The sequence below is a fragment of the Plasmodium sp. gorilla clade G2 genome, assembly GCF_900097015.1.
Source record: "Plasmodium sp. gorilla clade G2 genome assembly, chromosome: 14".
Lineage (NCBI taxonomy): Eukaryota > Apicomplexa > Aconoidasida > Haemosporida > Plasmodiidae > Plasmodium > Plasmodium adleri (nom. inval.).
Window position 1 is genome coordinate 1,012,025 of NC_041706.1, and position 14,601 is coordinate 1,026,625.

At 18.1% G+C, this 14,601-nt stretch overlaps 5 protein-coding genes across 5 annotated transcripts; 2 read left to right on the forward strand and 3 right to left on the reverse strand.

Annotated features, from left to right (window-relative positions):
* Positions 1–2,951: 2,951 nt before the first annotated feature.
* On the reverse strand, positions 2,952–5,264 carry PADL01_1427400 (conserved Plasmodium membrane protein, unknown function; the record flags this gene model as incomplete). Its single annotated transcript, XM_028684542.1, has 6 exons — positions 2,952–3,079; positions 3,206–4,139; positions 4,258–4,360; positions 4,537–4,675; positions 4,780–4,887; positions 5,096–5,264. The coding sequence occupies 6 exons, from the start codon at positions 5,262–5,264 to the stop codon at positions 2,952–2,954; spliced, it is 1,581 nt and encodes a 526-aa protein (XP_028540610.1).
* A 2,042-nt stretch (positions 5,265–7,306) lies between these two features.
* On the forward strand, positions 7,307–9,742 carry PADL01_1427500 (DNA mismatch repair protein MSH2, putative; the record flags this gene model as incomplete). The annotated part of the gene is made up of 1 exon (XM_028684543.1): positions 7,307–9,742. The coding sequence occupies one exon, from the start codon at positions 7,307–7,309 to the stop codon at positions 9,740–9,742; it is 2,436 nt and encodes an 811-aa protein (XP_028540611.1).
* A 1,349-nt stretch (positions 9,743–11,091) lies between these two features.
* On the forward strand, positions 11,092–12,528 carry PADL01_1427600 (CorA-like Mg2+ transporter protein, putative; the record flags this gene model as incomplete). Its single annotated transcript, XM_028684544.1, has 1 exon — positions 11,092–12,528. The coding sequence occupies one exon, from the start codon at positions 11,092–11,094 to the stop codon at positions 12,526–12,528; it is 1,437 nt and encodes a 478-aa protein (XP_028540612.1).
* Positions 12,529–12,884: 356 nt separating this feature from the next.
* On the reverse strand, positions 12,885–13,076 carry PADL01_1427700 (conserved Plasmodium protein, unknown function; the record flags this gene model as incomplete). Its single annotated transcript, XM_028684545.1, has 1 exon — positions 12,885–13,076. One exon carries the CDS (start codon positions 13,074–13,076, stop codon positions 12,885–12,887), a length of 192 nt encoding a protein of 63 aa, XP_028540613.1.
* Positions 13,077–13,808: 732 nt separating this feature from the next.
* PADL01_1427800 (exosome complex exonuclease RRP41, putative) lies at positions 13,809–14,549 on the reverse strand (the record flags this gene model as incomplete). Its single annotated transcript, XM_028684546.1, has 1 exon — positions 13,809–14,549. The coding sequence occupies one exon, from the start codon at positions 14,547–14,549 to the stop codon at positions 13,809–13,811; it is 741 nt and encodes a 246-aa protein (XP_028540614.1).
* Positions 14,550–14,601: the final 52 nt, after the last annotated feature.

Below are 14,601 nucleotides of genomic sequence, written 5' to 3' on the forward strand. Positions count from 1 at the left end.
TGAAAATAACTAATATTATATTAAAAAAAAAGAAATCAATAGTATTTCTTTATTATTATATTTAATATAACAAATTTATTTCTGTTAAAATATAATATTATTTTTTATTTTTAAATAATATATGCACAAAATAAATTTTATACATGTTAAATTTTATTATATAATAAAATATGAAAACTTTAATTTATTAATATACATTTCATTAGACATTATATAAAAATAGGTTTCTCAGTTTTGTATTATTAATTATCATTTTGTAAATATATTTCAGTTGTATTTTTTGTGAATTCAAACTCATTGTATAATTAATTAAAAAATATGAAGATTGTTTATTATATATATATTGTTTTATTCAACCTTTTATCGTTGATAAATGTTAAAAATGATAAAACATATTTATTATACCATTGTAATATGTTTATATTCAAAATGATTAAACTTTTGTAAATATTTTATAAGTGAATATTTCGTTTTACATTATATACAAATATTTGTTCACCTTATTATTGTGTTCAGCATTTTCTTTTTCATAATATATTAAAATAATTATTAAAATTGAAAAATATATAATAATATATCAAAAATCTTCAGAAAGAAAACACATTTTTTTTGTATAATGTATAGTAAATTATATATGTGTAGTTAATAATGAATCCAATATTTTAATAGTTTTATTATATAAAATCATACATATTTATTATACGATTTAATTCATATTAAGATTCATTATATATGCTTCTATAATTATATGTATGAATGAGAAAAACTAAATAACAATTTTGTCTGTATCTACTTTAAATAGTAAATATTTTCATTAAAAATGATTAATAACAATTGTCTGAAATAGTTTTATTTTATGAAAATTAAAGAACGTATATTTAATAAAAAAATGAATTAGAATTAATCGTAATTATTATATTATTAATGTCTATTTTAGAACTAATTTAATCTTACAAAAAACTTCAATGAAGTAAACATAAATATTTTTTAATATACACTTTTTATAAATGCAAAATGAATATAGAAATCAATTGTTCTGGAAGAAATTACATTTATAAAAAAGAATTTTATATTTATCTTGTATGTAGTAAATAAATGTAATTTATATTAAAAGAATATAATTATTCTAATGTTATGAATCTATATAAACATAGAACCTTTTATTAAAAAACACATTTTTTAAAAATATAATAAGAGTTATTTTCATATATCTGCACGTTATATAAGAAATATAAAAATATTAATAAAATGATCCTCTAATTTATTTAATAAAGAAAAGAAAAACTATTTGAATAGTGATTCACAATATAGTTTGAAAAAATACTACACATTATATATTTAATTTTATTGTAAACATTTTTTTCTATTAAAATATAAATATATCAAATTTTGATATGTAGATGTAAATTTATTCGAAACTTTAAAAGGATCATAACAAAAGAAAAAAAAAAATTCAAAAAAAATAACATTTTGTTAAAAATATATTGTTTTTATTAAAACAGAAAAAGTGTTTTATAATGTATAATAACATTATTATATTTGTTTAAATATAAGTACAACAAAGAAATATAGTTATTGTTAATTTTCATTAATATATTTACGTTCATATTTAAAAGATATAATAATTAATTTTATAAGGTTTTATAAAAATGATCTAGGAATGTTGAAATGTTAATCTATAAAATGTATTTGAAAAATGTACTAGAGAAAACAAATAAAAAAACAATTAATGTGTTGTATTCAATAATTTCAAATTAATAATTTCTTTTTTTTTATGAATACATATTTTTAACTGTTATAGATAAGCTATAATACTGATCTATATGTAATTCTTTTTTAACGTTTTTATTTATAATAATTGATATAAAAATTAAAATTATATCAATTATTAAAAACATACGTATTTCTTTCTATTAGTATAAAAGAAAAATTATGACATATATAATACAAAATAAAAGGTATTATTTCAAGTAAAATAATTGATATTTGTCTTATAATTTCAATAATAAAAAAACATATATTATGATAAAACGTATTCCGCAGAAACAGTTTCACAATTTGAAATCAAAAAGAAAAATAATTCAGATTGATGTCTATAAAAAATATGAGTATCATAAAAAGTTCTATTATTAACAAGAAAAACAATGGTTCTAATGGGAAATTAATATAATTATATATAAAAAAATTATACTCATTCATTGGAATTATTAATATATTATAATAATTAATATAGTTCAATAAACTATTTTTTATCTTTCAATATTTAAAAGGAATATAAATATGAAGAAGTAAAAGCCATCAAGAAACCATTTCGGTTTAGATATTTTAGAATATATAATTTGTTATTTTGTAAGGGTATAAAATGATTATATGCAAAATATAATAAATAATTATCAAATCATACAAGTATTTCTTAAAATGCAAATATAAATAATGATAAAAAAGACTTATACATGTATACCTCTATTTATAAAAAAATTATATTAAAGAATATAGGAAAAACCAGTATGTATATATTTTTTTTTTAACCAAAAAATTTTGGAATATAATAATATGTTTAAATTGGGGCTATTTTTATAATATAATATAATATAATATAATATATTATGTATATTAATACATTGTTAATATTCTTTTTAATCGTTAACATATATATTTAATAAAATAAGAATAATTGTTTCTAAAAATGTAAAGTTAAAAAAAAATAAACAAAATATTAAACAAATGCATTTTTTATTTTTAGACAAATAAAACTAAAAAAAATAAATAAATAAAAAAAATATATTTTATGTAAAACCTTTTTACAAAAAATTATATTAATAATAAGTAATTTTTATAATAAGAAACATAAATTATTATTAATACGAAAAATGGAGAAATATTATTTAAACAGTATTTTCATTGATGTGTTAAAAGTTCTTAAATGTGTCCTTTTGTTAAATGAATAAACATTAATAATTAAGGGATCTGTTTCTAAACAAATATGATAAACCCTTATATAGGTTGTAGGAATATTGATATTTGTTATCTAATATATCTTCTTTATAAAATTTAAAAATTTCTACAATGGAATTCATTTCTGCAAAAAAAAAAGAAAAAAACAAAAAAATATTAAATACATTTATATATATATATATATATATATATATATGTAATATACATATAACCTATTCATATTTATATTTAAAATAAATTTCATTCATACCATAAAGCAAGTGGTGTAAGGGATCATATAACTCATTTATTTTAATAAAGTTCAAAAAGTCAAATAAAACATATGACAAGGAAACTATAATTGATGACAATTTCCTAATAACTGATACTATAACATTCTTACATATAATACTTATTGCTATTGACCATAGTGAAACTCCTTTTAAATAAATACAAGTTAATATGATTGTATCCTTTAATTTATTTATCCGATTTTTTTCTAATACGTTTTTGATTTCTAATTTTTCTTCAAATGAATATACAGTTTGATCATGATTTAAAATATTTATATATTTTTTTAATTGACTAATTAAATCATCTATACATAATATACACGAATCAATATAAGCATTCCAAAATTTGTTATCTTCAAATAATATTGTATGTATGGGGTTACATAAATGACTTAGTATATTTATTTCATCTTTATATTTTAAGCTTGCATTAATAAGTATAAGTTTTTTAAATAATAATAACTTTAATTTAGTTTTTTTATCCATATTGGTAATTTCAATATTATTTCCTTTTATCCTATAACTTATATCCTTCAAATAATTATAAATACAACTAACAACGAAAAATTCATCATGATATGAACATTGGTTGTGCATTGGAAAATTATTTAACGAAGTAAGCACTTTCGAATCATATTTATTGAAAATAAAATTAAAAATTATAAAATGATATTCTAAAACTGCTGTTATCCATATTGAAGAAAAAATTGAGAAACAAAAAGAAAAATTGGTAATAACATAAATATTTGATAAATTGTATATTTTAGGTAGACTTAATATTACATCAAATGGATGTGTCAAAATGCTTACAATTATATTAAAACTAATACTATTAATTATTGTCATCAAAATATCTACAATAAAACTCAATACATAGGAGAAAATAAGTGGCATTATATTTAATATTATTCCCTAAAAAAAAAAAAATATATATATATATATTTTATTTGTTTAATATAACATTTGAATATTCCTATATTTTAAAAGTAAAACTTGTAATGAAAAAAATTATATATATATAATATCTTACCTTTTGAATTAGTTCAATTATGTTTTTCGTTTCCGTATTCATACAATGTTGAAAATCATGGATACTTGATTTTCTCGTATTAAACCTTTTTTGTAATATATACCTAAATGAAGGTGTAAAAATAAAAATATATATATATATATATGTACAATATATTAATGAAATAATTTTATTACTTTGGGTGTATAAATACAATGTTTATATATAACATATAAAATTTTTTTTTTTTTTTTTGTTTTTTAATTAAATGCAAATAATTAAAATTTTAAATGTACTTACGATATGGATGCTACATAAAAAATGTCATATATATTATTTCCATAATCCTTAGAAAAAACAGTTTTGGTATAAAATATACTATAAAAGGTTAATATTACACAAAATACATTTAATATATTCCATTCATTATATTTGTAATCTGTAAAAAAGGACAAGATACGTATAAATTAATAATATATGAAAATATAAAATGAAAAATAATTAAATATATATCTATGTTAAACATATATAGAAATATATTACTATTTAGACTATGTTCCTTAAAAAATATTAATAATGATAAGGTAAAGCATGATGGTATAGAGCTAACAAATGTTCCTCTTAATAGGTGAGCTACAATATTTAATTGGTCTATAAAAAAAAAAAAAAAAAAAAAAAAAGAGAAAGAAATATTATATATAGTAATAAAATGATATAAAATGAACATCTTATTTTAATTGACAGTACAATATATGAATACATAATGAACTATTAACATTAAAATAAAAATGATATAAAATATACAAAATCATATATATTTATTATTGTATTCAAATTCTTTTTGCTTTTTATGTATTACGATTACTGTCTCTATTTATAATGTAATTGTAACATAGTGATATAATTAGATTTAATATACTTATTAAAAGTAAATGCTTAGTTATAACTTTGACAATTGATTTGACAATAAATTTTATTTTTAAATTTATTCTAGCATTGTAATCACTATTTAATCCCATTAAAATCATGATGTAGGAAAGAAAAAAAAAAAAAAAAAAAAAGAATGATTTTTTTATTCAAAAAGTATGATGATACTTTTTAAAAAGATTATTAAAAAGGATCTTATAAATTATATTTTTACATTTCATAAAGCATTAAGTATTTACATAAAGTATAATTCAATATGATTACAATTTATAAGAATTTTTCATTTTTTTTTTTTTTAAATAAAAAAAAAAAGAAAAAAAAATTACTTATTTTTTTATCTCATAATATAATAACATATTATATAAAATATTAAATAATATGATTTTGTTTGTGTAAATTTAATTTAATGAAATATATTATATTTGTAAAAATAAAGATAAATTCAAAATAATTTAAAAAAAAATAATTTTTTAAAATTAGGTTAACAATTGTTAATTTTTTTTAATTTTTTTTATATTTTTTTTATTTTGTGTATACATTAAATTTTTATAAAAAAGGAGAAAAAAAAAAAAATAAGGATGAGAAAAGTTTACAAAATGGGAAAAAATTATATTTTATAAATGATATTATATAATACATGATTATACATATAATATAATACATATATAATATATATTATATATATTATATATATATATATATATAATATTTAATTAGCAAAAAAAAAATAGCAAGGTTAATTAAAAGGTATATATTTTATATATTAATAAAATATATATATTAACATTTTGTTTCTTTTTATCTTATATATATTTTTTTTAATTTTGTTGTATTTTTCTTAAGGTAAGAGTGTTTAAATTAATTTTTAAGATGAAAAAATAATAAACCCTTAACATTTTGAAATTTCTATAAGAACAAATGGAAATGATATAATCAATTTTGCTTATATCCTTTTTTTTTAAAGATTTCAAAATGATAAAATTCAGTTATGTATCAATGTGTATTTGAAAAACTCTAAGAATATTTTCTTTTCAAACAAAACTTTTTTTCTCATATATATATAATATATATATATATGTATATATTTTGTTATTTTTTAATAAGCATATTAAAATTAATATTATATTTAAATGTTATAAAGAAATAGATTTCATATATATATTCTGATCACATAAAAAAATATCTTAGACCGTTTCGACATAGTTTTTCTAATATATATATATAATATTATATAAATATACAAATTTTTTCATATGGTAAAAGAAAAAAAATATATCATGTTTATAAAGGCTTATATTTTTAATACATATTATGAAAGGATATTATAAATATATATTAAAAAGAAAAAAAGTTACCTTATATTTACCTAAAGAATTTTTCAAAATATAAAATTTTAAGAAATTATTTTAATATATCATTTGTTTTAGGCTTGTATGATTATTCGAATAAAATACAATTTGTTTTATTATATATTAAACCTTTTTTTTTTTTTTTTTTCTCCTTAAAATATATAAAAAAAAAAATGTGCATTTGAATATATTTGTGATAAAATATTAATTATTTTTGAAATAATATAAAGAAAAAATAAACAAAACAAATATAATATATATTTTTCAATGGAGAAAAGATAATATATATATATACACATGTATAAATTTTTGAGCATTTAAAAATTTATAACAATAAATATATGTATTAATATTATTTAATATAATTATTTCTTTTATATATTTTAGGAAAACATTCTTTTTAAGCCCCTTGTATATATATATATATATATATGGTTTAAATTGTAAAAGGAGAAATATACAACAAAAAACACAAAAAAAAAAAAATTATATGTATTATATATATATTATATTACCAGATATTTTAATAATAATAAATTATAATATATTTTGTTTTTTTCTAACATATACTAAAATAGTTACATATTTTGTTAAATTTGCATATACTTTATAAAAACTATATATATAATATATGTATTATATACATTTTTGTTTTATATATGTATTTTTTTTTTAAAAAGGTTATTCTTGGTAGTAAATACACTTGATGTGTTAACACATAACGTTTATAAACATTTTACATATAATATATATTTTTCATTTTTTGTTATATTTTTAAAAAAATTTTATTGACGATGGAAAATCATGAAGTAGAAGAAGTTAATGAGGATCAGATATTATGCTTATACATAGATACGAAAAAATATCAGAAAAGTTTAGGTGTATGTTTTTATAATTATTTAAAATATGAATTTTTAATGACAGAATTTATTGATAATGGACATTTTACAGCTTTAGAATCATTATTCATACAGAAAAGACCACAAAAGTGTTTTTTTAATAGTACTAATGATTTAGTTGATGATGAAAGGCTTTTAAATTTGTTTAAAATTTGTAATGTTCAAGCTATTCCTTTAGAAAAGAAAAAGTATGATGCAACTAATTTAAAAGATGAATTAAAGCTAATTATATCTCATAATGATGATGTAAGAAATTATGATAAACATTTAGAATTAGAAAATGCATGTAAATGTTTAATGGTTTTAATTAATTATTTAAAACTACAAGAAAATCAAGATATACATAATCAATGTAAAATTAATATACATAATATGGATTTATATATGAGATTAGATAAAGCAGCTATTAGTGCATTAAATATCCTTCCAAATAAAAAGAATACACATAGTTATAATACTAATACAAGTTTATTGAAATTTTTAGATAAATGTAATACTTCAATAGGTTCCAAAAAATTAGTATCATGGTTAACACAACCATTAACTAATGTTGCAGAAATAAATAAAAGATTAAATATTGTTGAATTTTTCATAAAAGAAGATGATGCTCGTAATGTTATTTTTTGTAATTATTTAAAAAGGATACCAGAATTAGATAAACTTAATCATTATTTAAAAGAAATAAATCAAAATAATGAAATTCGAGTAAATTCTAAATATAATGAAGAAATGATTTTAAAAGACATTGTAAAAATGTATTATTCTATTTTAGATTTTAAACAAATTTACTTTACTTTAAAACCTATTAAAGGAAAAAACAAAGAAACTATAGACGAAATCATTATAAATCCTTTACATGACATTTTGAATAAATTTTCTAAATTATTAGATATGATTGAAATAACTATAGACTTAGAAGAAGTTCAAGAAAATAAAGTTTATTTAATTTCGACTAGTTTTGATAGTGAATTAGAAATTATTGCTAATGAAAAAAATGCATTAATGAAGAAAATCAAAAAACATAAAGATGATGTAGAAAAAGATATTTTTGCAGATAAATATGACAGAACTTATAAAAGAGCAAATAGAGAAGATATTAGATTAGTAGATTGTAATACCAATGGATTTTTATTTAGAGTAACAAAAAAAGATTGTGGTTTAGTTCAACAAGATAAAAAAAAATATATGACAGTGCGTATGAATAAAAATGAATTTTTATTTACAACAAATACATTAAAAAATTTATGTAAACAATATGATCATTGTTTAAATATTTACAATACATTACAATCAGAAATCATAAATAAAACAATATGTGCTGTTTCTACATATACACCAGTTATTGAAAAGTTTATTGATTTAGTATCTACATTAGATGTATTAATATCTTTTTCAGTCGTTTGTCATAATTCACCATTTCCATATGTTCGACCAGTAATAGTTGATCATGGAGAAAATGTAATTATGAGAAAATCACGTCATCCATTGTTAGAATTACAATATAATTTGAATAACTTTATACCTAATGATATCCATATGAACAAAAAGAATAGTAGGTTAATTATAGTTACTGGACCTAATATGGGAGGTAAAAGTACATATATTAGACAAACAGCTATTATATGTATATTGGCTCAAATAGGTATGTTTGTACCATGTGATTTTTGTGAAGTTCCTATTTTTACACAAATTATGTGCAGAGTTGGAGCTTCCGATTTTCAATTAAAAGGAATTTCAACCTTTTTATCAGAAATGATAGAAGCAGCAGCAATTGTAAAAAATGCTGATCAAAATTCTTTTATTATTGTTGACGAACTAGGTAGAGGTACATCTACTTATGAAGGATTAGGTATAAGTTGGTCTATTGGGAAATATATTTTAGATAATATAAAATGTTTTTGTCTATTTGCTACTCATTTCCACGAAATGTCAAATATTGCATATCAATGTGAAGGAGTTATTAACAGACATGTAGAAACTACAATTGATAAGGAGAAAAAGAAAATTTGCTTTTTATATGAAATTAAAGATGGGGCTTCAAATAAAAGTTATGGAGTTAATGTTGCTGAAATAGCCAAATTACCAAAAGATGTTATTCAAAAAGCTTATGAAAAAGTAGAGGAACTTGAATCAGCTGAAAATAAATATTATTTAAAAGAAAAATTAAATATAGATACTTCAGCAAGTACTGATGAAAATTATAAAATGAAAATTTCAAATTATATGAAAATAAAAGATGAAATTCACCATTTATTTTCATCTACTAATGAAAATGAATTTATGGAACGATTTGTTTCCAAAAAAAATTATTTAAAAGAATTAGCTATCTAAGTACATTTTTTTTTTTTATAGCAACAAAATATTTATTTTGTTATATACAGCACATTTTTTAATCCATTTATAAAAAAAAAATAAAAAAAATAATAAAATTTCTATTATTTTATGTATATAAATACTTATATTTTTAAAGTTTTAAAAGTTAATGTTCCATGTTGATGCTTAAAGAATGTTTTTAAATATGTTACACATACATTTCCATAAATAACAACAAACTTAATATTTTGATTATTCCTTATATTTTTTAATTTTTATGATTAAGCATTTATTAATTTTTTATTAAAAAAAAAAAAAAAAAAAAAAAAAAAATCCCTTTTTAATTTTAACTTTTTTTACACTTTTTAAAAATGTTGTTTTTTTTGCTTTTAAAAAAAAAAAAGAATATATATAAAATCATAAGATATTTATACATAGATATGTGAAAAATCCAACGTTGCGGCGCAAGGTGCTTATTTTCTTATATATATAAAAGATATATGATTATGTAGATTCCTTAAATTAACGACAATAGATATAATAATTTATTTATATAGTGTATATTTTTTATATGTGTATTCTGATATATGAATATATATATATATATATATATATATATATTATATATTTTTATTCTATTTTATTATGATACACCATGGAGAATCTTTATTTTAATAGTTATTTAAATATGGTCTCCTAATTTTAAATGCATATAAAAATATGCATGAAAAATTAACAATTTTTTTTTTTTTTTTTTAATAAATTTGTATGATATGGATAAAAAATTACTTGCTATTATTCATTAGTTTTTTATATTATTTCAAAGAATAAAAATATTTTATATAAGAAAATAATTAATTTAAGAATGGAATTTTTCTAGGACAAATATATATATATATATTTATATATTTAATTAATTTTTTTTAATACAGGTTCACATAATATATGCATATCATATTGAAATATATATCTTATTTTATATAGATGAAAATAAAAAAAAAAATAAAATATAACATATATCACAATAAATATTTCTTAAAATGTTTCATTTAATTTCCTTTTCCTATTTGAATAGAAAATACTGAAACATTCGATAACACAAAGGATTTAATAGAAAAATGTTTAAGAATTCAAAATTGTAATTTTAAAATATCACATAAAAAAAAAAATATATATATATATGTATAGATAGATATCATATATTATTCTTATGTGTTTGAAGTTTTTTTTTTTTCTTTTTTATATTTTTGGTTTATTAAACTTAACACATTGCTTTTAAATATAGGGAAAAAATATATATATATATATTTTTGTCAATAGAATAAATGATATTATTTTATTTTTTATAAAAAATAAAACTGTGAACAATGTCTGATGAAGGAAAATTAAAGAAACCTTTACTCAATATAAATGAGAAGGATGAAGAACTAAAGGAGTATAAACAAATAGAAGACTATAATAGTAAGTTAGGTATTGTATCAAATTTTAATGAGAAAGTTGAAATGAAGAATTTAAATCAAAGGAATGAAACAAACCTTAAAGACGAAAGTAGTTATATGGATTATATGAAACGTGGATTTAAAAGAAATAATAGTGAAGAATATAGAACGTATAACAATATATCAGATGAAGAGAATGTAAAAGATTGTAAAGAATCAAAAGGAATAAGAGAATCTTTTTTATATAGTAATAAATATATATTTTCTTATATGAAAGATAATAGAGAAGAATATATGAAAAGCGATGATTTTAAAATACGAATAAAATGTTTTAATAAATATTTAAAACATGAGGTTCATAAAATATACAATGGAGAAGATACCCCATATACTTTACAATCTCATGAATTGTTAAAAATGGTACATAAAATAAAAGGAGAAACAACACCAGAAAATTCTAGTGGTTTAGCTCAGTATAGAGATATAAGACAATTATTATCAAATAACACAACAACTAGATTTGATATATCTCCTAAAAGAAATTGTGTACTTATCAATTTGCCTTATAGAAAATGTATTATATTTAAAGACTTTTTGTTGTATATCCCTACTTTTACTAACAGTCCAATACCTGAAATAGCTGAAAAGGAAGAGAAGATGTGTAAATATTTTATTGAAAATTCAAAAGTTATATCATTAATAAAAGATTCTTTACCTTTTGAAATTTTAATTTTGGAAGCTATCTTTGTTGATATAAGTGAAGAATTGAAAAATGAAATTGAACCAGTGATATGTGAAGCAGAAAAATTATTTGAAATTATAAGTAATAATTTAAGTATATACAAATGTATAAATAAATTAACTGATATGAGAAGGAAATTAAAAATAATTGACGAAAAAGTTCAAAGTGTATATAAATCTATTCATGGAGTTTTAAATAATGATGATGATGTAAGAAGATTAGAAGTTTCGTATTTCTGGGATAAACCAGAATTATGGGAAAAATCAGATCCTACTCCAAATAATGAAGATACAGAAATGTTGTTAGAATATTATTGTCATGAAATAGAAGAATTCTTAAAAATTATACATAGGACAGATCAATCCTTGGATGATGTATTACAAATGGTTGAATTAAATTTAGATGATGCAAGAAATAATGTTTTGAAATTAGAATTAGGTTTAAAAATATATGGAATTATAATAACTGTAGTTGGTACAATAGCTGCTATTTTTGGAATGAATTTAAAAAATGGTTTTGAAAGTGATCAGTATGTTTTTTGGTCACTAGCTTTTTCTTTAATGTTTATAACCATAATGTGTTTATTTTACGTTGTGGTATCTTTTAAAAAAGTTAAAATTTGAAAAAAATAAAAATAAAAAATAAAAATAAAAAATAAAAACATAAAAAATGAATTAATAAACACATATATATATATATATATATTTATTTATTTATATGCATTCTCATGTGTCATTTTCAATTTGTAAATTTTTCACCTTTTGAAAAAAATATTCACTTTGTACATTTGTTTTAATTTAACTTTTTCACGTTTAAATTGTATTAGATAAACGTTCCATTTTTCTATATCCCTATTTTTTCAATTTATTTAATAACACTTTAATAAATTGTTTCATAATTCAATAGAAAAAAAAATATAAATAAAATAAATAAAAAAATCAAATAAATATGGACAATGGTATTCCCTTTATTCTCATTCTTAACTACTTTTATTGCACATGTTTCTCATTTCTCCACTTTGTAACCAGTACAGAAAATAAAAGGACCCTAATATACTTATAATAAAACCAAAAAATAAAATAGAATCTAGAATATTTTCTGATAATGCATTTAAACCAATGTTTATATCCCATATGTATGTAGGAGGTTTCGATGCATAGTCATCATTCATTCTGATTATAATCTTTTGACATTAGGCATATATATATAATATATACATAAAAAGAAAAATAAGAAAAGATAAATGAAATAATATCAAATAAAATAAAACTGGAAGATTTGTAATAAAAAAAAAAAAAAAAAAAAAAATGTGTCAAATAATGAAAAACCTGTTTATACACAAAAAAAAAAAAAAAAAGAATAAATAATTAAAATGAAAAAGTAAAATAAATATATATATATATATATATTATTTAATATATTTATTTATTATATCATTTCAGCATGTAATAAATAGGAACATTAATAAAAGTGCATTTTGTATTCAATATGAAAATATCACAAGAATGGCATTATATAATTCCATATCATAATTTCCTTTTTTATGCAAAATTAAAGTAATATTATTAAGTGCTTAATTAACATAAATATTAAGCTAATTATATATATATATATATATATATATGTTTAATTTTTTTTTCTGAATATTTAAATTATGTGATATTATCATTTATTTGTTAGCTAATTATCTTTTTGTGTAATAACTTATAAGTTTTATATTTACTTTGGAAAAAATGAAACATGAAACAAACAAAAAATAAAATTTTTTTTTTTTTTAAATAAATGTATATATTAAAAAAAAATATATTATGGTCAAATATGTATAAAAAACAGTTACATAAAAAAAATAAAATATAAATAAATATATATATATATATATATATATATATTTATATATACATTGTCATGTGTTTAAAATGCTATTTAAACTCAACAATTTTATGGCATTTTCCTTTATGCTTAATTTCATAATATTCCCAACATGTATACATGCCTGAGCACATGTTTTTAACATGGATTGAAAAATATCAATTGGAACTTCAGCATCAAATTCTAATAGAACAATTTTATTTGAGCTCATATCAATGGCTAGTGTTAATTCAGGTGATCCAGAATTCACTTCAAATTGATTTCCATCTACTAATATATTGTTTTGTAAATATAACACTGAAGATGCAGATATAAAATATTTGATAGCAATTCCTGCATCTATTAAAGCTAATATACATGTATTAACAGCAGCTGCTTTTAATCCTCCATCTCTTTCTATAATATATAGAAATATATTTATTTCAGAATTTTTATATAAATCTAATAATATTATATGATTACATATATTTCTTATATAGGAACTTATTTCTCTTGTTACATTATCTTTACTTTTTTTTCTTTTCTTCTCTAATATATTAAAAGGTGATAAAAATACGTTACATTTTACTAAACATTTTTCATCAGGTCTTTTATATTCATTTGGTCCTTGTATGTATGCAAATAATTTTGTATTTCCTATTTCAAAAAAAGAAAATCCATCTACATGTATTAACTCATTTCCATTTCCTAAACTTATTTTTATTAATCTGCATTCATTATTTTTTCTTCCGTCAATTCGGTAACCTTCGTCATTTAAATATTGTATAATTGACATATTTACAAAAACAAAAAAAATATATATATATATATATATATAAAGCTATATA